Genomic DNA, 25,442 nt, shown 5'->3' with positions numbered 1-25,442 from the left:
CACAGTCAATAATTTAAAACTATATTCACATTTTAATAAAAATATCTTAACATCTACAGAGTACTGTGTATATATAACTTAATGAGATGCTCAAAACTAATAAAATGTGTATTGCATATATTGTTTGGTTTTTATTCTTGGATGAATTAAACAAAATAAAAGTTACTTATTTTCTATTTTTGATTAATGAGATGCTTCAGTGTCATTTTCAAAGATATATATAAAATGCAAGCAACAAATATTTTATCTGACTCTGTTAATAGCCTGCTCACAATTATATTATATTAATAGCCTGCTCACAACTGTGTTTTGTAATCTATGTCATTATAAGAATTAAACCTGATGGTTAGGATGAATTTTATTATTCTTCAAAGTATTCCTTGAAAATATGAATCTTGCACTCCTCTTAAGTCCCGAGTTCACATTTTTGTCTCCTGGTCAGGTTATCAAGTTGTAAAAGTTCTTTTGCAGCTCTGTTAGTGAGCCTTGGTGGAGCAGTGGGCTAATGCCTCCTTAAGTAACACCAGCTGCCTGCAATTAGTGCAGGTTCGCATCCCACCAGGCTCAAGGTTGACTCAGCCTTCCATCCTTCCGAGGTAGGTAAAATGAGGACCCAGATTGTTGGGAGCAATAAGCTGACTTTGTAATAATGCCGCTTGGGGGGGGGCGAAAGCCCTAATAAGCAGGCATATACATAGAATGAAGGCTATTGCTAAGCACATTGATTTGTGCTTTAAATTGTAAGCCGCCCTGAGTCTTCGGAGAAGGGCGGGATATAAATGGGATTAAAATTTTTTAAAAAATAAAAATTATAATCAACAAGGTTTTCTTATATTATAGTGCCATGGAATATATATTGTTCCAGCCCATAAATCTTCCATGATATGATTAAGGTCACTATTCTATGTTGGACAGTGAGTTACTTTCAATTAAATACAAGCAATAAATAATAGATTTTTTTCTTTTCTTCATAAATTTTGTAACTTTTACATTATTTATTTGAAAACCCTATTTCTTGCAGTATATGCTAAGTTAACCTAAGTAATGCTTAAAGAATCTGAAGGGTATATTAAGCTTTACAGAACCACATAAAGTCTCAATCTCATGTTTCATGCTTAATGCGTATTTAATAGGGCTCACAAGATATTTACTTCTATAAATTAAATGTTTAAAAAGGTACAAGTGTTAAAATAGTATTGCCAAAAGAAGATTTTTTAAGTACCTGATGTTTCTTAGAACTGAGTTCAGTGGAATGTTTTGTTTGTTTTTCCTTTGGATTCTACTTAAGTTTGCTTCACAAATCACATTATTTTGTGTGTAATTTGCTTTGGTTTCTAATATTTATGGTTTGTATATTACTTTACTTTCCCTTAGAATGGCTTCACGCCTCTCTACATGGCAGCACAGGAGAACCATATCGATGTAGTAAAATATCTTTTGGAAAACGGAGCCAATCAGAGCACTGCTACTGAGGTACAGTACTCAAATCTTCCTCCTCCTCCTCCTCCTCCTCCTCTGTTTGTCCTTTTCTTTAAAATCATGGTTCCTACTTTATGCTAGTTTTCTGATAACGCAAATCATACCCAACATTGAGTTATCTTTCAGAGTAAGCAGCATTATCAAAAGTAGAGAAAATTATACAACTAGTCCTCAACTTACAACCACAATTCAGCCCAAAATTTCTGTTGTTAAATAAAACATTTGTGAAGTGTGTTTTGTCCCATTTTACAACGTTTCTTGCCAAACTTGTTAAGTGAATCTCAGAAATTGTTAAGTTAGTAACATGGTTGTTAAGTGAATCAGGGTTCCCCATTGACTTTGCTTGTCAGAAGGTCACAAAAGGTGATCATGTGATCCCAGGACACTGCAACCATCAAAAGTATGAGTCAGTTGCCAAGCATCTGAATTTTAATCAAGTGACCATGGGGATGCTGCAATGGTCATAAGTGTGAAAAACGATCATGTCACTTTTTTCAATCCTGTTGTAACATCAAACGATCACTAAATGGACTACATGTATGCCAAAGTAATTAACATCATGAAGAAAAAGATAAATATGGATAACTTTAGTTTAAAACTCCCCATTTGTGTCCTTGCAAATCATCTTGTTTTCACTATGCCTCCCAAATTTCTAAGTAAAATATTTCCCAACTGTTTTGATACTACAGTGCAATTATAACATTTAATATTGCAGAAGTACTCATTCATGAATAAATGTATTTACAAAATAATCTTCTACCTTTAGCATTTGTGTAATGTGAAGCAATCCCTTACTGATTTCTTAATTTGCCACCTTTCTTGGTATGCAGTAATCCCACTGCAGGGAATCCAAGATTGTACGGTATTTAACAGAGGAGCCAATCTTGCCTTTGTCAACAGCTGTTTTGCTATCTTTTCATTGGATGGATACTGTTCCATTTTCACAGTGGCTTTTAAAATAATCCTTTCTGCTGCTGGGACAGATTGAGGTCATGTTACATTGCAGCTTTTTGTTGCTGGGATGGACAGAAGCCATGTTCCCATTGCAGTTTTGCTGGATATGGAATATCGTGTGGTTGCTAAGCAACTGGACAGAAACAAGAGTGCAAATGAATGAATCAGTAGATGATCTTCATGCCTACATTTCTCTATTTGATGATGGTGATGATGATGATGATAACATATTGCACAGTTGTCTCCCCACGTACATTCATTCATTTCTTGTGAGGATATGAAATTGAAAGTGCGCTCATATTATGCTAGGAATGAGTAGCAGTTGCGTTATTCTATTTTAAGTGACTGCATGGAACAGGATGAGATGGATAACACTTTTTCTCTGTTAGCTCTAAAACCACCTTCTTATTAATAGGCATTACTGAGTGTTTTTAAATTTGGAGTGAAACCATTTCACTCTCTGTCTTCTTAAACAGAAGAAAGTTTATAACCCCACACCAATTCATTATTAGCTTCTGTTGTCCTAAAGCTTCTTTTGCTATATTGCAGTTTATTTTGAATGGGAGTATAAGGAAGGATTTACACATACTGGTGCTTGCTGGGCTATACCAGCTAACCAAACAAAATTGTGGCCCAAACCAGGAATACGTTATTAACTTTTAGTTTCCCAACACTTCTTTTTTGCTAGATTGCAATTTGTTTTGAATGTGAGTAGTAGGAAGGCTTTGCACAATATGGCACTTGCTGGGAAGTGAGTGTATATCAAAAAAAGACAAGTTACAGGTAATCAAAGCAGCCATTGCAATTCAATTCCCATTCCTTTTGTCATCAAAAGATAAGTATACATTCAAAAATGCTAGGGATTGCATCAGGATTCTGCTTCCGTCACGTTTCTATTTCTGATCCCACCTTCTGGGTTCCAGTGTTTTCACATGGTTCCTAGGTCCCCAGTCCTGTTTTAATATTCTGTTCACAGTTTCCGGAGGAAAGAAACACACCTGAAGATGAGATACTATCTGAACTCTTATCATTTTATTTTTTTAAAAATATATTTTTTTTATTTTTTTTATAGTAACAATCTTTAGTACTTGATAAACAACATGTTGTCTGGGTTCATATATTTAACAATCAATAATAGTTAATTTCTATGGTTTTATAATCAACATACTAACTAGAAATACCTTTTCTTGATTTTCTCTTCTTTCAATAATATTCTTTTTACCAACATTGAGCAAATGTAGTTCTTAGCATTTTCAATACATATAAAGTTGAATATAAAGATTTTTCTAATATTTATAGGAATAATATCAATATGTTGTGTCTTTTCTAAGCAACTTATTTCACAAAGCCAGGCAGTTTTCCGAATCAGTATGTTCAGCTTGCCAGAGGATTCTTCCTGTATTTTTATAAGTGTTGTTAAAAATGGGAAAGACAAATTGAGTAAAGCGCTTTTGAGGGGGAGTTTCACCCATTTATATTTGTTAAAAAGCTTCCACTTTCCTTCTCCCTCAATTTCTCTTTTCAGCTTTTGTCTCCCAAGCTCTAGTGGTTCTCCTGACAGATCTATAGTCCATTTTATCAAATCTTCTTTTTTATCCTCAGTTTTATTTTGAAGTGCTGAATGATAAAATCTCTTTTCCATTTCCAATATTATGTCAGAATCTTGCAGATTTTTCTTTGTCTGTGTTAAACTGAGATTTTCTTCATTTGTAGCCTCCATCTTTGGGTCACTTTCCTCTGGTCTTTGTTCTATTGTCTGGTTTATTTGTTCATTCTTTGTCATCATTTTCTAAGAGTTTTTTTGATTGTGAGCTTAGGTCAAGGATGTGCTCATTTATATAATTAAAATTATTTTTAATCTCATCATGATTTGAAACAATTGTTATTTGAATTAATTGCAACATAGCATGCATTTCCTCCTGGAAGATATTTGTCTTGTCTTGAAGTATTACTCCTGCAGATCTCTGATATTCCAGACTGGGGATTTTAGAAAGGAATATTGAGTGTGGTTTCCTACCACTTTGGTTATGTTTTCAACGTCCATTTTCATCAAACCAACCAGTCTTAAGTTCCACCGTAATCTTATATAGTTCTTATCTTTATGAACATTCCAAAATGTTTAACCACTTAAAAACAATCCAGTAATTTCCCCCCTAGAAAAGTGTCCAATAAGTCAAGGTTTTTCTTTCTCTGCAAACGATTCTTGAACTTAAATATCATAGCTCAGTAAGTGTTTATAATCTGAGAAGGTCAGCATATTTTATAACAATTGTGTTTCTCATCCTACAATAGATAGCCCAGTGTGTTTTCTTTCTTCTACTCCCAGCTATTCTCTGTTTAGCTAAGATTCACTGAGGATCAAAAGAACAAGTTGTGCTCTATTTTTGGGCATCTTGCCAATTTCTGAGGCAGGGCAACTGTTTTTCTATACTCTGATCCACCACTAGATGTCAGTAGCTATTTATTTTCCAACTTTTAAAATGAAAAAAAAAATCTTTTCTTGTAGTTTTCTCAATATTCTTTCAAATGAAAAATCTTAACAATTTCCATAGTTTTCAGTTTTATCAAGGTTATAGCTTTACATGCATCCATTTCAATATATTTCTGTCCTCCATAAAAGTTAATTCGCCACTTCCATCTATGGAAGGGATAGGGTTATAATCACCTTCCTTCTCACTTTTGAAGGGTTTTTTTCTTCTTGGGGATCTTTTTGAGGAAATCGTTTTCAAAATAGAGAAGAGAAGATCTTTGTTCTCAGCCAGTTCCAAACACGCTGTTCACAGTTGTTCTTTTGGACTTCAGATGCTGGTAGCTTGGGCTAGTCACTGGAGTGCAGCTAGCTTTTCTCCTGTTGGATTGGAGGGCTTCTCCTGCATCAAACAGATCGACCGCCATCTTTCTATAATTGATAGGGGGCCCTCCTTTTTCGTTGCCTCTCCGGGGCGACTTTAGATCCATTTAGGGTCCCCTGGCAGGGTGAAACCATCTGTGGGGTGTGGAGCTCCGCAATACCTTGGCCGCGTCACCATGATGCAAAACTGGAAGCCCTTTTCTTTCATCATCAACTCCACAAGGCACTTTGGCTTCGCCACTTTCTTACTGTCTCCTTTTATGTGTCACATGAATTCCAACTATAGTCATTATATTGGCTAATTCAACATTACCACGTTTTCTTATATTCTCTGCCTATATTCTATTAGATGGCCTTCTAGGAAACTTTCCTGAAATTTCAGTATTTCAAAGTTAAGAAATGTGACAAATCTACATCCTGTACATTGAAAATGATATTCTTAATTACAGTGATCAAATATATTTGTTCCACCTAAATGATAAATACAAAGGCTGGCTATACATTTTCAATACCTCATATACTACCACAAAAATGTAGCTATGCCTCATACTTTATTTTCAAATTAGGTTTACTGTCAGGAGAAGTCAGTCACTGGGGATGCAGTTCCATATTAGACATGATGCAGTCAACAATGTGCTTTGGTGTGGGATTCTACAACTGAATATCTCACCCTGAATATAATAAAAATATTGCCTATTGATAAATGATGGGATTTGTGTGAGGACTCTTTATACCAAAAAAGGCCATATGAATTTTGTCTTTCATTTTCTTTTAGACATCTTTTTTCTAAACTTAGAGTGAATGGTCTCCTAAGGAACACTGTGTTTAAAATGGCAATATTACCTGAGTGATCCTCCAGCTTTGAAATGTGGTAGCCAAAAGCAAGCCTATTCCACTGAATGGAGCTTGAGCCTTTTTCTTCCAAACTCCTGCCTAGACCAAACTAGTTTAATGCAGCATCTCTTTTCTTTCCATTCTAACAGGATGGATTCACTCCACTCGCAGTTGCATTGCAGCAAGGACACAATCAGGCAGTGGCTATTCTTTTGGAGAACGACACTAAAGGGAAAGTGCGACTGCCGGCACTGCATATTGCTGCCAGAAAAGATGACACCAAATCAGCAGCACTTCTTCTCCAGAATGATCATAATGCTGATGTTCAGTCTAAGGTACAAAAATACCTCTTTGTATCAGGATCGGTCCTGTTTCCAATGATTTTTTCCCCAATGAGCAGGATAAAGGGATGGTTTTTCCACTGAGATTGGAAGTGCAACCATTTGCAGCTTTTTGCATGATTCATGTATTAATTTATAGTTTATAGCATATCTATACAATATCTTAACCTGCATACAGCATTATAAAAGCTACTAACATGGATGCTGAATCAACAAACCCTCCCTTTTTCTTACAGTGAAGATATGGACTTAATGGCACAATTCATGCTTCAGATTTCTTTTTCTTGTGTTGACTATCTGTGGCTTCTCTGTACTTTATATCTTTTGAAAATATAATCCAATTAATGCTGTGCTTTGGATTTTGAAATATAAAATTTAGATTTTTGATTATTTAGTAGGGGAAAACAACTTTTAAAAAGTGGTGTTGTTGAGAATGTTGTGGACTGTGTGTTCCCTGGAAGTGTGGGATTCCATACACTGACATTAGAAATTAATCATATGTATCAGGGTTTTCCCCCCAGTAACGAGATTGTAATTCATTTTAGTGAACAAGTGAGCTTTTTGTGATTCTACCAATCTGTAATATCTTTCCTCTTTTTCCCAAAACATGCTTCAACAGATGATGGTGAATAGAACAACTGAGGTACCAAAACCAACAGTTTTGTTAACCTATTCTTCCCAGCCTTTTACTGAAAACCATTTCATTCCCACTCCCCTTGTTCCATACAGTTCAGAGTGTACCACATTTCATTTTTATCTACTCTTGTCAGAAATATATATTGTCTCATCTTTTTTATGTTATTTTGTTTTATGGCTTTGAGATGCTCTTTGTATCTGTTTTTCATAGTAGTGTAGGGAACTAAAATAGTGGGCCTGCAGAGGAATTATTAAGTACAGAACAATAAATAAATTTATTTCTGTAGCAGTGTAAATCCATTCCAAAATATTCATCTGGACAATTGGTTTGGATTGTTTGTTGCTTGCAGATGGCATTTTAAAAATTTTCCAGCTTCTTTCCCTCTTTATAATTTATTGTGTTTTCAAGTTCTGGGCAACTTAATATACTGAAATCAGTGGAATTTAAAAGTATTCCCAGCTCAGCAGAGCTCAGATCCTATTTTCTTGACGAAAAAAATGATAAAAATATTGACAATTAGATGTTAAAAGCACTTTACAGAAGCTACTTCTTAATTTCACAGAATTGCTGTCTGTAGACAGCTGTAGAAATTTGCCATAGAAGATGGATAGCTAAGCATTTACAGCTATAGTTTATTAGCCCTTGGACCCAAATTTTGTTAGCAACATCCCTCTCTTTCTAAATCATATGGAGAATCAACAAGTAGTATGGCAAAATTTGATACAGTACTTGATAAGTATAAAAAAATTAATTTTTTTCTCAGAAAACAGAGAAAATGAGTTTTGCATCTGAACTAAGAAGAATAAATAAATAATGAAATGAGCAAATAAGAAACCATTACATTTAATTCTTGTACAGTTAAAGTAGTCCAGAAGTAGAAGAATAATTCTGGTTTACAGTCTTCAAATTTTAGCTAACTATTGTCTTGTGAAAAAAAAAACCACAAACTGGATTTTCTAATTAGAATTATTTCATTTTTCCAGAGTGGCTTCACACCTTTGCATATAGCGGCACATTATGGAAATGTTAATGTAGCGACACTTCTACTCAACCGAGGAGCTGTTGTAGACTTCACAGCAAGGGTATGCTTTCTCATCTTCTGCACATAGAAATAACAGTGAATTTTCAAGGAAATTTTCATTAAATGCATTGAAAAGGAAAGAAGGAAATAAGGAAGGAAAGGAAGCAGCACATCTGTTTTATTCACAGATTTGTTTATTTAAAGGCAATGATTCTCCATCCCCCTTCCCCTTAGAAATAATATCATGTTTCATAGTAAAGAAATAGTTGACTGTAAGACATTCGTTATATTTTTACAGGGTACCACTATAAATGAACAAAAAATATATCTAATACAAGTAATCCTCTATTTACGATCACAATTAAGCCAAAATTTCTATTGCCAAGTGAGACAGTTGCTAAGTGAGCTTTGCCCCACTTTACGACCTTTCTTACCACAGTGGTTCAGTGAATCACTGCAGTTGTTAAGTTAGTAACAAGGTTGTTAAGTGAATCTGACTTCCCTATTGACTATGCTTGTCAAAAGGTCACAAAGGTACCGTATATACTTGAGTATAAGCCGAATTTTTCAGCCCACTTTTTGGGCTGAAAAATTCCACTTCGGCTTATACTCCAGTCAACAAAAAAAACTTACCGAGGACTTGTGCGCGGCCGAGGCTTTGGTGCTTCCGGGATCGCCCGCACCTCTCCCAAGCCACCGCCGTCCGAGACCTGCCGAAGTTTGGGGAGGTTTGGGGAGGTGCGCGCGCACCTCCCCAAACTCCGCGCCTTGCCTGCCTGCTTCTTTCCGCAGCGGAAAGAAGCAGGCAGGCAGGGCGCGGAGGAACGGAGACTTGCCGACGTTTGGGGAGGTTTGGGCGTCTCCCCAAACCTCGGCAGGTCTCCGTTCCTCCGCGCAGACCTGCCGACGTTTGGGGAGGTTTGGGCGCCTCCCCAAACCTCCCCAAACCTCGGCAGGTCTCCGTTCCTCCTGCCGACCTTTGGGGAGGTTTGGGCGCCTCCCCAAACCTCCCCAAACTTCGGCAGGTCTCCGTTCCTCCTGCCGACCTTTGGGGAGGTTTGGGCGCCTCCCCAAACCTCCCCAAACCTCGGCAGGTCTCCGTTCCTCCTGCCGACCTTTGGGGAGGTTTGGGCGCCTCCCCAAACCTCGGCAGGTCTCCGTTCCTCCACGCAGACCTGCCGACGTTTGGGAAGGTTTGGGCGCCTCCCCAAACCTCCCCAGGTCTCCGTTCCTGTTTGGGGAGGTTTGGGCGCCTCCCCAAACCTCCCCAAACCTCGGCAGGTCTCCGTTCCTGTTTGGGGAGGTTTGGGCGCCTCCCCAAACCTCCCCAAACCTCGGCAGGTCTCCGTTCCTCCGCGCAGACCTGCCGACCTTTGGGGAGGTTTGGGCGCCTCCCCAAACGTCCCCAAACCTCGGCAGGTCTCCGTTCCTGTTTGGGGAGGTTTGGGCGCCTCCCCAAACCTCCCCAAACCTCGGCAGGTCTCCGTTCCTCCGCGCAGACCTGCCGATGTTTGGGGAGGTTTGGGCGCCTCCCCAAACGTCCCCAAACCTCGGCAGGTCTCCGTTCCTGTTTGGGGAGGTTTGGGCGCCTCCCCAAACCTCCCCAAACCTCGGCAGGTCTCCGTTCCTCCGCGCAGACCTGCCGACGTTTGGGGAGGTTTGGGCGCCTCCCCAAACGTCCCCAAACCTCGGCAGGTCTCCGTTCCTCCGCACAGACCTGCCGACCTTTGGGGAGGTTTGGGCGCCTCCCCAAACGTCCCCAAACCTCGGCAGGTCTCCGTTCCTGTTTGGGGAGGTTTGGGCGCCTCCCCAAACCTCCCCAAACCTCGGCAGGTCTCCGTTCCTCCGCGCAGACCTGCCGACGTTTGGGGAGGTTTGGGCGCCTCCCCAAACGTCCCCAAACCTCGGCAGGTCTCCGTTCCTCCGCGCAGACCTGCCGACCTTTGGGGAGGTTTGGGCGCCTCCCCAAACGTCCCCAAACCTCGGCAGGTCTCCGTTCCTGTTTGGGGAGGTTTGGGCGCCTCCCCAAACGTCCCCAAAGCTCGGCAGGTCTCCGTTCCTCCGCGCAGACCTGCCGACCTTTGGGGAGGTTTGGGCGCCTCCCCAAACGTCCCCAAACCTCGGCAGGTCTCCGTTCCTGTTTGGGGAGCTTTGGGCGCCTCCCCAAACCTCCCCAAACCTCGGCAGGTCTCCGTTCCTCCGCGCAGACCTGCCGACCTTTGGGGAGGTTTGGGCGCCTCCCCAAACCTCCCCAAACCTCGGCAGGTCTCCGTTCCTGTTTGGGGAGGTTTGGGCGCCTCCCCAAACCTCCCCAAACCTCGGCAGGTCTCCGTTCCTCCGCGCAGACCTGCCGACCTTTGGGGAGGTTTGGGCGCCTCCCCAAACGTCCCCAAACCTCGGCAGGTCTCCGTTCCTGTTTGGGGAGGTTTGGGCGCCTCCCCAAACGTCCCCAAACCTCGGCAGGTCTCCGTTCCTCCGCGCAGACCTGCCGACCTTTGGGGAGGTTTGGGCGCCTCCCCAAACGTCCCCAAACCTCGGCAGGTCTCCGTTCCTGTTTGGGGAGGTTTGGGCGCCTCCCCAAACCTCCCCAAACCTCGGCAGGTCTCCGTTCCTGTTTGGGGAGGTTTGGGCGCCTCCCCAAACCTCCCCAAACCTCGGCAGGTCTCCGTTCCTCCGCGCAGACCTGCCGACGTTTGGGGAGGTTTGGGCGCCTCCCCAAACCTCCCCAAACCTCGGCAGGTCTCCGTTCCTGTTTGGGGAGGTTTGGGCGCCTCCCCAAACCTCCCCAAACCTCGGCAGGTCTCCGTTCCTCCGCGCAGACCTGCCGACCTTTGGGGAGGTTTGGGCGCCTCCCCAAACCTCCCCAAACCTCGGCAGGTCTCCGTTCTTCCTGCCGACCTTTGGGGAGGTTTGGGCGCCTCCCCAAACCTCGGCAGGTCTGCGCGGAGGAACGGAGACCTGCCGAGGTTTGGGGAGGTTTGGGGAGGTTTGGGGAGGCGCCCAAACCTCCCCAAACAGGAACGGAGACCTGCCGAGGTTTGGGGACGTTTGGGGAGGCGCCCAAACCTCCCCAAAGGTCGGCAGGTCTGCGCGGAGGAACGGAGACCTGCCGAGGTTTGGGGAGGTTTGCGGAGGCGCCCAAACCTCCCCAAACAGGAACGGAGACCTGCCGAGGTTTGGGGAGGTTTGGGGAGGCGCCCAAACCTCCCCAAACAGGAACGGAGACCTGCCGAGGTTTGGGGACGTTTGGGGAGGCGCCCAAACCTCCCCAAAGGTCGGCAGGTCTGCACGGAGGAACGGAGACCTGCCGAGGTTTGGGGACGTTTGGGGAGGCGCCCAAACCTCCCCAAAGGTCGGCAGGTCTGCACGGAGGAACGGAGACCTGCCGAGGTTTGGGGAGGTTTGGGGAGGCGCCCAAACCTCCCCAAACAGGAACGGAGACCTGCCGAGGTTTGGGGACGTTTGGGGAGGCGCCCAAACCTCCCCAAAGGTCGGCAGGTCTGTGCGGAGGAACGGAGACCTGCCGAGGTTTGGGGACGTTTGGGGAGGCGCCCAAACCTCCCCAAACAGGAACGGAGACCTGCCGAGGTTTGGGGACGTTTGGGGAGGCGCCCAAACCTCCCCAAAGGTCGGCAGGTCTGCGCGGAGGAACGGAGACCTGCCGAGGTTTGGGGACGTTTGGGGAGGCGCCCAAACCTCCCCAAACAGGAACGGAGACCTGCCGAGGTTTGGGGACGTTTGGGGAGGCGCCCAAACCTCCCCAAAGGTCGGCAGGTCTGCGCGGAGGAACGGAGACCTGCCGAGGCTTGGGGAGGTTTGGGGAGGCGCCCAAACCTCCCCAAACAGGAACGGAGACCTGCCGAGGTTTGGGGAGGTTTGGGGAGGCGCCCAAACCTCCCCAAACAGGAACGGAGACCTGCCGAGGTTTGGGGACGTTTGGGGAGGCGCCCAAACCTCCCCAAAGGTCGGCAGGTCTGCGCGGAGGAACGGAGACCTGCCGAGGTTTGGGGACGTTTGGGGAGGCGCCCAAACCTCCCCAAACAGGAACGGAGACCTGCCGAGGTTTGGGGACGTTTGGGGAGGCGCCCAAACCTCCCCAAAGGTCGGCAGGTCTGCGTGGAGGAACGGAGACCTGCCGAGGTTTGGGGACGTTTGGGGAGGCGCCCAAACCTCCCCAAACAGGAACGGAGACCTGCCGAGGTTTGGGGACGTTTGGGGAGGCGCCCAAACCTCCCCAAAGGTCGGCAGGTCTGCGCGGAGGAACGGAGACCTGCCGAGGTTTGGGGAGGCGCCCAAACCTCCCCAAACAGGAACGGAGACCTGCCGAGGTTTGGGGACGTTTGGGGAGGCGCCCAAACCTCCCCAAAGGTCGGCAGGTCTGCACGGAGGAACGGAGACCTGCCGAGGTTTGGGGAGGTTTGGGGAGGCGCCCAAACCTCCCCAAACAGGAACGGAGACCTGCCGAGGTTTGGGGAGGTTTGGGGAGGCGCCCAAACCTCCCCAAAGGTCGGCAGGTCTGCGCGGAGGAACGGAGACCTGCCGAGGTTTGGGGACGTTTGGGGAGGCGCCCAAACCTCCCCAAACAGGAACGGAGACCTGCCGAGGTTTGGGGACGTTTGGGGAGGCGCCCAAACCTCCCCAAAGGTCGGCAGGTCTGCGCGGAGGAACGGAGACCTGCCGAGGTTTGGGGAGGTTTGGGGAGGCGCCCAAACCTCCCCAAACAGGAACGGAGACCTGCCGAGGTTTGGGGACGTTTGGGGAGGCGCCCAAACCTCCCCAAAGGTCGGCAGGTCTGCGCGGAGGAACGGAGACCTGCCGAGGTTTGGGGAGGTTTGGGGAGGCGCCCAAACCTCCCCAAAGGTCGGCAGGAGGAACGGAGACCTGCCGACGAGCCGCGGCTACACAGGGTATTCCTGTGTATTCAGGCTTGCAAAATGGCGGATCGAGCCTCTGCTGGCGGCAGAGGCTTGCAGAACGGCGGATCGGCTTATACTCGAGTCAATAACTTTTTTCAGTTTTTGGGGGTGAAATTGGGGGTCTCGGCTTATACTCGAGTCGGCTTATACTCAAGTATATACGGTAATCACATGACCTCGGGACATTGCAACCATCATAAATATGAGTCTGAATTTTGATCCCATGACCACGGGGATGCCTTAACAGTCAAGTAGAAAATGATCATGTCACTTTTTCAGCACCATTGTAACTTCAAACGGTCACTAAACAAACTGTTTTTAAGCAAGGATTACCTGTATTAATATAATAGATATATTCTTTCATTTTTAACTAATTGTATTTAAGTTAAGAATTGTTATGAATTTGGCATTTGAGAAAAAATTTGTTGTTGCGAAGTCGTGTCCGACCCATCGTGACCCCATGGACAATGTTCCTCCAGGCCTTCCTACCCTCTACCATCTTCTGGAGTCCATTTAAGCTCACGCCTACTGCTTCAGTGACTCCATCCAGCCATCTCGTTCTCTGTTGTCCCCTTCTTCTCTTGCCCTCAATCTTTCCCAGCATTAGGCTCTTCTCCAGTGAATCCTTCCTTCTCATTAGGTGGCCAAAGTATTTGAGTTTCAACTTCAGGATTTGGCCTTCTAAAGAGCAGTCAGGGCTGATCTCCTGTAGGACTGACCGATTAGATCTCCTTGCAGTCCAAGGGACTCGCAAGAGTCTTCTCCAGCACCATAGTTCAAAGGCCTCAATTCTTTGGTGCTCAGCCTTTCTAATGGTCCAACTTTCACATGCATACATTGCAACTGGGAAGGCCATAGCCTTGACTATACACACCTTTGTTGGCAGGGTGATGTCTCTGCTTTTTAGTGTGCTGTCTAGATTTGCCATGGCTTTCCTCCCCAGGAGCAAGCATCTTTTAATTTCTTGGCTGCAGTCCCTATCTGTGGTGATCTTGTAGCCCAGGAAAATAAAATCTGTCACTACCTCCATTTCTTCCCCATCTATTTGCCAGGAATTGAGAGGGCTGGATGCCATGATCTTGGTTTTCTTAATGTTAAGTTTCAAGCCAACTTTTGCACTCTTCTTCTTCACTCGCAACAAGAGGCTGTTTAGTTCCTCTTCACTTTCTGCCAGTAGAGTGGTATCATCTGCATATCTTAGGTTGTTGATATTTCTCCTGGCAATCTTAATTCCAACTTTTGATTCATCTAGCCCTGCCTTTCTCATGATGTGCTCTGCATATAAGTTAAATAGGTATGGTGACAGTATAGAGCCTTGCTAGACTCCTTTCCCAATTTTGAACCAATCAGTGGTTCCGTGTCCAGTTCTTACTGTTGCTTCTTGACCAACATATAGGTTTCTCAAGAGACAAATAAGATGGTTTGGTACTCCCTTCTCTTTCAGAACTTGCCACAGTTTTTTGTGATCCACACAATCAAAGGCTTTAGCACAATGAAGCAGAAGTAGATGTTTTTCTGGAACTCCCTAGCTTTCTCCATGATCCAGCGTATGTTGGCAATTTGATCTCTAGTTCCTCTGCCTCTTCGAAATCCTGCCTGCACTTCTGGTAGTTCTCGATCCAAATACTGCTGGAGTCTAGCTTGTAGGATTTTAAGCATAACTTTACTAGCATGTGAAATGAGTGCAATGGTGTGATAGTTTAAACATTCTTTGGCACTGCCTTTCTTTGGAATTGGAATGTAAACTGATCTTTTCCAATCCTGTGGCCACTGTTGAGTTTTCCAAATTTGCTAGCAAATTAAGTGTAACACTTTTACTGCATCATCTTTTAAGATTTTGAATAGCTCAGCTGGAATACTGTCACCTCCACTAGCTTTGTTGTTGCTCAGTTTTTCAAAGGCCCACTTCACTTCACATTCTAGGATGTCTGGCTCGAGGTCAGTGACCACCTCATTGTGGTTATCAGGGACTTTAAGCTCATTCTTGTATAGTTCTTCTGTGTACTTTTGCCACCTCTTCCTAATCTCTTCTGCTTCTGTTAGGTCCCTGCCATTTTGGTCCTTTATCATGCCCATTTTGCATGAAACGTTCCCTTCATCTCTCCATTTTTGTTGAAGAGATCTCTGGTCTTCCCTATTCTATTGTTTTCTTCTATTTCTTTGCATTGTTCATTTAAGAAGGCATTCTTATCTCTTCTAGCTATTCTCTGGAATTCTGCATTCAATTGGGCGTATCTTTCTTTTTCTCCCTTTTGCTTCCCTCCTTTCCTCAGCTATTTGCAAAGCTTCCTCAGACAGCCATTTTGCTTTCTTGCATTTCTTTTTGTTTGGGATGGTTTTAGTTGCTACCTCTTGTACAATGTTGCGAACCTCCATCCATAGTTCTTCAGGCACTCTTTCTGTCAGATCTAATTCCTTAAATCTATTTGTTACCTCTACTGTATATTCATCAGGGATACGATTTAGTTCATACCTGAGTGGTCTAGTGGTTTTCCCTACTTTCTTCAGTATAAGCCTAAATTTTGCAACAAAAAGTCATGGTCTGAGCCACAGTCAGCTCCTGGTCTTGTTTTTACTGACTGTATAGAGCTTCTCCATCTTTGGCTGCAGACCATATAGTCAATCTGATTTCTGTGTTGACCGTCTGGTGATGTCCATGTGTAGAGCCGTCTCTTGGGTTGTTGGAAAAGAGTGTTTGCTATGACCATCGTATTCTTTTGACAAAATTCTGTCAGTCTGTGCCCTGCTTCATTTTGTATTCCAAGGCCAAACTTGCCTGTTATTCCAGTTATCTTTTGGCTTCCTACTTTAGCATTCCAATCCCCCATGATGATAAGGACATCATTTTTTGATGTTAGTTCTATAAGATTGTGTAGGGCTTCATAGAACCGGTCAATTTCATCCTCTTCAGCACTGGTGGTTGGGGCATAGACTTGGACTACTGTGATATTGAATGGTTTGCCTTGGATTCGAACTGAGATCATTCTGTCATTTTGGGGATTGTATCCCAGTATTGCTTTTCCTACTCTTTTATTGACTATGAAGGCTACTCCATTTCGTCTGAGGGATTCTTGCCCGCAGTAATATACCTGATGGTTATCTGAATTAAATTCACCTATTCCTGTCCATTTTAGTTCACTGATTCCTAAGATGTCGATGTTCAGTCTTGTCATCTCTTGTTTGACCATGTCCAGCTTGCCTTGATTCATGGATCTTACATTCCAGGTTCCTATGGAGAAAAAAATCTTTACAGCATCAGACTTTCCTTTTACCACCAGATACATCCACAGCTGAGCGTCCTTTTGGCTTTGGCCCAGTCGCTTCATTCTTTCTGGCGCTACTAGTACTAGCCCTCTGCTCTTCCCCAGTAGCATATTGGACGCCTTCCGACCTGAGGGGCTCATCTTCCAGTGTCATATCTTTTTGCCTTTTGGTACTGTCCATGGGGTTTTCATGGCAAAGATACTGGAGTGGGTTGCCATTTCCTTCTCCAGTGGATCTCGTTTTGTCAGAACTCTCTGCTATGACCTGTCCGTCTTGGGTGGCCCTGCACGGCATAGCTCATAGCTTCATTGAATTACACAAGCCCCTTCGCCACTACAAAGCAGTAATCCATGAAGGGGCAAGAAAAAAATATATGGTAGCAAAACCAAAAGCTTTAGTATTCTGTAGCACAGGACCCCAACCTTTTGGGCACCAGGGACTGGTTACGTGGAGAGAGTTTTTTCTGCGGACTGGAGGAGGCGTGGTTTTGTGTGCTTCCTGCATCCCGCAGATGGGGTTTTGCTTGTTTTTGCAGCCCACTTGCTGGCATGCTTCAGCCTGGTACTGGTCCACGGACCAGGGGTTGGGGATCCCTGTTCTGTAGCATGTTCACCTCGACAGACTTTAATGCATCTGCTGCTTTCTCTCAATCATCATCGTATTGCTTGTTCCACCCACATTGCTGACAGATGAAGATGGAAGCATACTTTCTCTTATGAAAGCTTCCTTTAAATTTTTACATATATATTGAAGCACAACTAGGACGATATATGGGAAAGACCTTGGGAAACGTGACCAAGACAAGGCATCATGCCAAGGGAATGGGAATACGAGACTGTATTGCCCACAAGTGGATAATGAGTTGGACAAGAGATGTAGAAGGCACCTTCCATAGTGTATCTGGCTGTGAAGCAGGTGGGGATGGGAGGATTGCATTTTCAGAGTTGAGAGATTATCATTGGCTTTGTGGCATAAACCAGAAATGAATCACAACCAGACAAATTAATTCTACTGTATTGTAAAGCTACTTTGATAGAATCTAGCAATTTCCCAGTCTCCCAAGTTCTTTCCCACATATCATCACAAGAGTAACAATTATTATCTAGCTACTTAGAATAGGGTCAATTGTAATCCCTCATATCTCAAGATAGTAGATTGGAAAAGTTTGCTTTATTAACCCGTTTTTCCCATATAGATCTTCATATGGATCATGTTACTCCTTTAGGGTCATGTTACCGACAATTCATAATTTGTTTTGTTCTCTAAGCTATACAGTGATTGGTTTGTTTTACATCAGCACAAGCTCTAAATCCACTAAGACTTATCTTTATCTAGAATGTTATGTTTTGGGGAAAACAATTGTATCCTTGATTTATCTCTATGAATCATTTCATGGTGATCAAATTCACCTCATTAGGCCATCAAGTTAACTTTTACTTATTGCAGCAGCTCTTAGAAATTATAGAATTATATTTCTGTGATGACCAAGCTTTTATGTTTTAACTATTCTTGATAAACTGATTTGTATTTTTAAAAAATATATATATTAGGTATTGGCCTTTAAAGAATAATATCCTAAAATAAATTTAGAAATGTTTGAATAAACTGTTTGATTATTTATATAAAGTTAGAAATCTGTGCTCATTTCTACTCTGTTTAATTCTTGAAATCGTGTAAATAAAACCTTACTTTTTAAAAGACAAGAACAACACTACAGCTTTTCAGCTGGAATTCTCCTGTATCATACATATTCTTACACAGAAGTGCTGTTAATTTTGAACATCTTATAACACCATCTAACTATTTATTAGTCATATTTAGACACTACTTATTTCCCCCATAGAGCAGCTATGTCTGATAGGCTGATAGGCTGCACACGCTCAGCTTAAATGTTTTTTCCCTGCTTAATTGCTACATCTTATTAGGATTGGTTTTCTTCATATATTTAAAGTACTTTTTAATCTTTTTTCTTTCTGTTATCCTACCATCATGCTAAATCTTTACCCACTATTCATGAATATGAAATAAAACAAAATCTTCAGACCTGTTTAAGACATTTTAATGCAAACAATTAGTTATGATAATTGGCTTCATTGTTGTTGCGCTAATGTGTTGTCTATGTATTTAGGCATTTGATAGAATATAAATATAGACTATGAAGGTCATTTTGTCTTTCATATTGTTTGTGTATGTCTGTAGCAAACTTTTGATGTTTTGATCTTTTTAAATTTTAAATAGTGCACTGCAACACACAAATATATAAAAGAACATATTTAAAAGCACATGTAATAATTATGGGTAAACTTGCATGAATCAATAGAAACATGTGGACATATATCATTGCTTTTATTACATTTAATCTAGGCTACTCTAAGCCTTAATGCTAAATGCTGGTTATTTCTTTACTCATTTAATTAATCTGAGTTCACACTTAAATGACAAAATTATCACCATTTTCTAGTTCTCCATAATTATTATTATTTTATTGTTTATGTAGTTCTCCTTCTAATGCTTGTGGCTCTAGGAGGTACACGCAATTAAAATAACAAAAAAAATCAAAACAAAACAATTAAGAACAACATTTAAAATTCAGTTAAAACTATCCTAAAATAAAAACCATAGGAGAGGTCATTCCAAACTTACAAACAATATCATTTAGTGGGCTCCATACTTCCTGGAATTTCAGGCTTGATGACAAAATCACATTTTAAGGACCTTCCAAACAGTCAATAGGGTACCGTAGGAGAAAATGGTTTCTTTCAGGGTCTCCTCCTTGAGGATGGGATCCACAACAAACCCTAGTGCTGGATCTGAGGGGATGGGGAGGTAGTTGGGTAGAGATGTCTCTCAAGTGACTTGAAAATACCGGTAGGTGAAATACTAAAAGGTGGCAGCATTAATAACCTGCACATTATTTACAAGTTATCTTCCACCCATTACTAATGGGCTTTCTCCAGGGTATGTTTGAATGCCCTCCCTTATGCAGTCATGGATGGCAGAAATAATGGAAACTCTGTAACACTTAGACATCTAACAAATCCCTGATTATGTTTTTCAAAGGTGTACACTCTACGTGGAACTATGCTTTCAGTGATTTTTCCCTCTAATGGAAAAGGTTGTCCAGCTACCCTGATCAAATTTTATTTATTTAAAATAATAACAGAATAACAGAGTTGGAATGGGCCTTGGAGGCCTTCTAGGCCACCCGCCTGCTCAAGCAGGAAACCTCTACCTTCTTAATTGTTAAGTTGTGTTCCTTATTCATAAGCCATGGCTCATCCAGATATAAGTAGATTGTACAATTAATTGTTTTAACACTATTTTATATTTTGGGATAACACTTGGTTTATTTTAAATTACCTTAGTTCTAGTTGTACACTGTAATAAAGGAGAAGGATGTTGAATGACCTCAATTGATCTTGCAAAAAGTTAAAATGGGTTGGACCTGCTTGGACTTAATGGCAAGGTATAAGGAAAGGTATAAGGACTAGGGATTAGAACTCTGTTCATCAAAACACATTCTTTTATAAAAGCTACATTCAGAATGCTTGGATCCATGCTTGGAGTTTTTCTAACCAGCCAAGCAGGCAGTGGCAATCACTTCTGCTACATTGCCTAGAAAACTACCCAGATCATCGCCATGATCTGAGTTCAACTTGAGAGTAACTATCTCTAATACACATCTCCATCAGAAACATAACAACTTTTATGCTGTGTCATGTATAGATAGACACACTATATGCCTAGAGTCAGGTTTTGATTGGCAGCCTTTATGAGTCAGAATTGTTTTTAAATGTTTAATGTGCTCTGTGATGCATCCTTGTTTATATTCTGTACTGTTTTGTGTCAAAATGCAAAACCATTCCCATTGAACGTCTCCAACCCCATCATGCTTTTGTTTGTTCTTTTCATGGTGTAGAATGGAATCACCCCACTGCATGTGGCTTCCAAAAGGGGGAACACTAACATGGTGAAGCTCTTGTTGGATCGTGGAGGGCAGATCGATGCCAAAACCAGGGTGAGTGTTTTATTCCCTGAATGTATGTTCTCATGCATTTTAGTTTTTTGCTTGGTAGGAGTTAGAACTCTAATTATCAAAACACATTCTTTTAGAAGATTTGTTTTTCTTTGTGAGCAGAAAGAAATTCACAAAGTGCTATTTTATTCATGGAAGAAATTCTTCTATGAATATATATCCCCTTTCATGAGTGAAAACTCTTTTTTTTAATAGATGCTATTTCTGTTTCGCTTGTATGTACTTTGAAAAAGAATTTGGGCCTTTTGGTGAAGATCAAGTGCAGCATTTGTTCTTATCAGAAAATCATTCTGAAAAAGTGATATGTCATCTTTGATTCTGGTGGGATTGCACTTTTCTATACAGTGCTGGTGCTCAATTTAGCTATTGCTTGATGAGCAAATATAATCACAGCCTGGGGTGGGAGTGTTTTGCACAATTTGCACTCACACCTTGATCACTTCCAATTTGAGTTACGGCAAATTGTCCTACATAAGACTGCCCTTGGAAGACCACCTGGAAGTTACAACTGGTCCAGAATGCAATGGTGCATGCAGTGGTATAATGCACTCCTAACAAAAGCTGCACTCTCTGTTTTCCTCTTGGTGCAATTCAAGGTGCTGGGTGCTATTTTTAAAGTCCCACATGGCATGGGACCAAGTAATCTGAGGGACTGTCTCTTTCTGTACCACCAGAGTGAATAGGATAGGAACATTCCAGTTTCTTTCCCTTAAACATTGCCAGCTTGTGAGACCTTGGCAGTATGCCTTTTCCATTTCAGCCCCTGCTTTATGGAACATTCTCCCTGCTAACATCCAATGGGCCCACTCTTCTTTGCCTTGTCTTTGCCTAGAATATTTAAAAACTTGGCTCTCTCCCCAGGCATTGGGATAGAGTGAGGTCTGGGTAGGATTAGAATATGGATGCATCAGGGAAGTGTGGCTGTAATGACAAGATCTGGTTTTTTTTCCTGTTTGTTTTTTAATTTGTTGTTGTTGACTTTATATGATTTTATTGGTTGCAAGCTGCCCAGAATTGTTTTAAAATGGGTTGCTATACAAATGTTTTGATTTAATAAAATAATTCTGCTAAAATGCGGGTTTCCTTTAAATTCAATTATGTTTAAATTCTAGAAGAGGTTAATAGAATCCATTGAAGATAAGCCTCGAGAAAATTATCAGGTCTTTAAAGTTTTCCTAAAAGCTGACAGTGAAGGTGGCTTATGAAGTTGCGGGGGCAGTAAGCTCAGGAAGAGCTTTCTGCAGAAAAGTCTGATTAACTTGAGCTACCCAGCTAAACAGCTGCTGGAAGAGACAAAAAAACCAAGGGAGCATCTACTCCTATAAGGAAGATGAAAGATTTATTTAGGCAACCGGATATGGTAGCTATCAATGGCCTTTCTAATTCAAAATTCTTGGATATGATTACAGATCAAAGTATTCTAACACTTCTAACATTCCATAGTCTATTTTATTCCTTCTACCAAACAGGGAACAATACTTGATGAAAATATAATCACAGATTCTATGATTTCCATAAGATTACTCTTCTGAAAAAGATTTAAAATGACTTTATTGTTTAATTTATCACCCACATCAGATGAGTGTTCCTCTGAGCTGCCAGCATAGAGATATTGACAGCTGAAAGGACTGACATCCAATTTGCATAAATTTAGTGTATTTTTCAAGACATTTTTCAGTGTGGGAGATTCCAGAATTTTGGTTTCATTTGTCGGCGTCATGTGACTGTGCAATATCTTTGTGTCCAACTTTGATTCAGCTTGCATCATTTCCTTGCTTTGTCTACTTTGTCATGATTATATGTAAGTGAATAATGATGATTTGCATAATTTATAATATAAAAGCCTTACAGGTAAAGATATGATTGTCGAGTCGAAAAATAGTGTACATATTGCCAAAATGGATTGTATTAGTAACTACAGAAAAAACAAGTAAGAGTCTCATATCTGTTTTATCACTGTTGCTAGGAGCCCCTAAAATTCAGTGTAACTCGGTCAAGTCAGCAGTAGCAAAAAGTATGTATTGGAACAATCAGTTTTGCCATGTCACTGTGCAACCTCCCTCACTCCAACAGCCAAAACTTAGAAAATAAGAAATTATTTTTATTCTGTGACAGGAAGATACCAGGCTACTAAAACAAAACCATAAAAACAAGACAATATCAATATACTATCATTAAGGCAAAACCTAATAAATTGTGAACGAATAGAGACTTGGCTCAGAAGGGAGAAAGGAACATGAATAATTAAAGAAGGAGAAAAAATTATTCACTCCAGGGAAAAAGGAAAGTGTGAGCAAGAAATTAAAAATAACCCTTGGTTTTGTTTGGTTTAAGATATAGTAGAGAGAAATTTACATGCTTTTAAGATTCCATTTTACAACTTTAGGGGTAGAGAGACATTGTCATGCTTTCAAGCTTCCATGCAAGGTTAGACCAGCATAGAGAGGTGAAGCTTACACTGCTAGGTTACCTGCTAATCATTCCTGCTAAACCAGGGGTCCCCAACCTCTGGGCCGCAGCCCACTGCCCATTCCGAACCGTTGTGCAAGTGGTGGGTGCTTGCGGACACATGCAGATCCACTTGCACGAATGGTGGCACTCAAGCATGAAGCTCCATTTGTGCAACTGGTGGGTGCTCGCTGCTCATACCATCGGAGCTGCGCACATTCACATATGCGCCTGCTGCTCAAATGGCACCATCCCTTCTCTCCCCCGCTGGTTCACCAAGCCAGAAAGGTTGGGAACCGCTGTGCTAAACCCCTTGTATTTATCTAAGTCAACTACAAGATAAAACACCATTAACACTGGTCAGCACAAACATTTCTCATAAAAGCAGACCTTTTGAGACCATGATCTTTGGTACTAAAGATGAAGTTAGATCACTATCTTGATAATTACCAAGTTGTAAGGCTACAGGAATTGACAAAATAGTTGTAGAAATATGGCAAGCAATAGAAGAAGAATATATAAGGGTTCTAACCAAACTGTGCCAGCAAATCTGGAGAATAATACAATGACCAGTAGGTTGGAAGAGGTCACTCTACATAACAAGAGTATGTAAAGTATGGTACAGAGACTTAACAGAGTTTGTAAAGTGTGGTACAGAGGACCCTACATGGAAAGCTGATGTTTAAAAAGGCTAAGAAACACAAGATGTTAGATATTATTATTGATGCATGCTGGATAATTGAGAAAGCTGAAGAATACCAAAAATAAGTCAGTATATGCTTCATTGACTCTGGAGAAGCCTTTGATTGTATCAGTCATGTTAAGCTGTGAAATGGGCTTAGAAAAGTGGAAATCTCTACTGTCCTCATGCAAAACCTATACAAGTCAGGTCATGAAGCCATAGTACTGTATATGGTGAAACAGACTGATTCCAGGTCAGCAAAGCAGTGAGACAAAATTATTTATTTTCCCCTTATTTTTTGATCTGTATGTGGAATATATATATTAAGGGAAGCTGGACCAGAAGAAAATGAGTTTTGAAATTGGAAGAAGTGCCAGTAATTCACACTACATTGATCACAGTAGCTGAAAACACAAGGATCTAGAAGTTCTACTAATAAAAGTCAAGGAGCACAGTGAAAAAAAGTGCCTACATATACAAAAAACAGTCATACAAGTAATGGTTTTTCCGCTGTGTTTATCTTCTCTACTTCTTTGTATACAATTTTATTTTCTGATAAACATTTGGTAATTACTAACCATATTAAAAGTTCTGCCTGTTACATGCAAAGTTTATCTGCCGTAATGGGATTTATTACAATATTGTGTAGCCTTTGCTTCCTGGTTGGAGACATACAATTAGACTAGGTCATCAAATTGCCTGAGATCTTGGCACAAATTACTTCTGTTAGTTGAGAAGCTAAGATGTTGGCATGTGTTTCACTTAGTTACAGAACACAATTCCAGATTTTACATGGATTAAGAGATGACCCCAGGTGCTCTATTTTTGGCAGAAGGTTACTAGATTGCCCTTTTGTATGAATATTACCAGTTGGTGATAATGGTGATAATGGTGTCTATTGATTTCTCCTGGGCTTTTGGTGTTTGTGTCTGGTGAATGCACCAGAGCAAGGCATTCAACTTTTTCTAGGCTGAGATCTGCTCAAAGGGACATTCTTTGTCTTCCATGAGTTATGCTAGAGGTCAAAAAAGACATTTGCTGCCTATAGCCTGAATTGTAAACATATCCATTTGTATAGTTCAAGTCTACAGTAAAGTAGAGCCCTGGAACACACGGGGAACTGTATTTCCATTCAAACAAATATTAGTATGTTCTCCTTCAGAGTTCCAGCTGGTGAGAGAATGGTAGAGATAACATGCAAATCCTACTTTCTGCTTAGGTCAATTCCTTCACATATGCAACTCAATCTATATGAACAGGCTTACAGCCAATATGGTTTTCCTTTTTCCTTCTTCCTTCAGCATTACAGACACACACAAAGGAACAGAAAAGTAGCTAAATTTTGCGGGGGCGGGGGAGGGAGGGAGAGATTCTTGTATTTTAGTCATTCTTTGGGCAGTGACGTGTTTGTTTATGTAGCATTTGGGCAGGAGTAATGTGGAACAGTTGAGGTCCATTTAGAAATAGAAAATTCTCTGTACTACTGTTTCTTCTTCTATGAGAAGCCCTGCCCTAAACCATTGATGCTAAAAGTGGATTATCAAGCTATTATGTCATCCAATACTTCAGTCCATTTCTGGGATTTAGAAACTGATACCTACTTTCAAATGTAATGACTTGCTTTATTTCTGTGGTGGGAAATTTTAGCGACATTTAAGACTACCATCCACTTAAGTGCATATATAACATAACACAAGCTATTGGTAATAAAGTAACATTAAAATTAATGGATTCTAAGGTAGTTACAGTTACAGCTTTCAGGTCTTATTTATTTGCTGCTTTTAAATAACAAAAATAAAAGCTGAATAAAACAGAAATAATCATGATAAAAATACATACGTTATCAAATAAAAAAGGAAAACAAATGCTTTTAAAAAAGGTGACAAAATACAACAGAAAAAAGGAAAAAGAAAAAAAGTTTAATATATTGTTTTAACAATAAACAGTTTCAATCATGCTAGAAAAGCCTTTGATGTGAT

General features: G+C 41.6%; 1 protein-coding gene across 1 annotated transcript in view; it reads left to right on the top strand.

The window, feature by feature from the left end:
• ANK2 (ankyrin 2) overlaps nt 1-25,442 on the top strand; it is a 334,365-nt gene that overhangs the window by 201,546 nt on the left and 107,377 nt on the right. Inside the window, exons 5-9 of the mRNA XM_083367958.1 lie at nt 1,375-1,473; nt 6,268-6,453; nt 7,079-7,102; nt 8,080-8,178; nt 20,217-20,315. Coding sequence (XP_083224084.1) covers nt 1,375-1,473; nt 6,268-6,453; nt 7,079-7,102; nt 8,080-8,178; nt 20,217-20,315 — 507 coding nt within the window. The remainder of the gene's footprint in view (nt 1-1,374; nt 1,474-6,267; nt 6,454-7,078; nt 7,103-8,079; nt 8,179-20,216; nt 20,316-25,442) is intronic.

The sequence above is a fragment of the Vipera ursinii genome, assembly GCF_947247035.1.
Source record: "Vipera ursinii genome assembly, chromosome: 7".
Classification (NCBI taxonomy): domain Eukaryota; kingdom Metazoa; phylum Chordata; class Lepidosauria; order Squamata; family Viperidae; genus Vipera; species Vipera ursinii.
The sequence above is the reverse complement of the archived record's forward strand: the minus strand, read 5'-3'. Positions and strand labels throughout refer to the sequence as shown.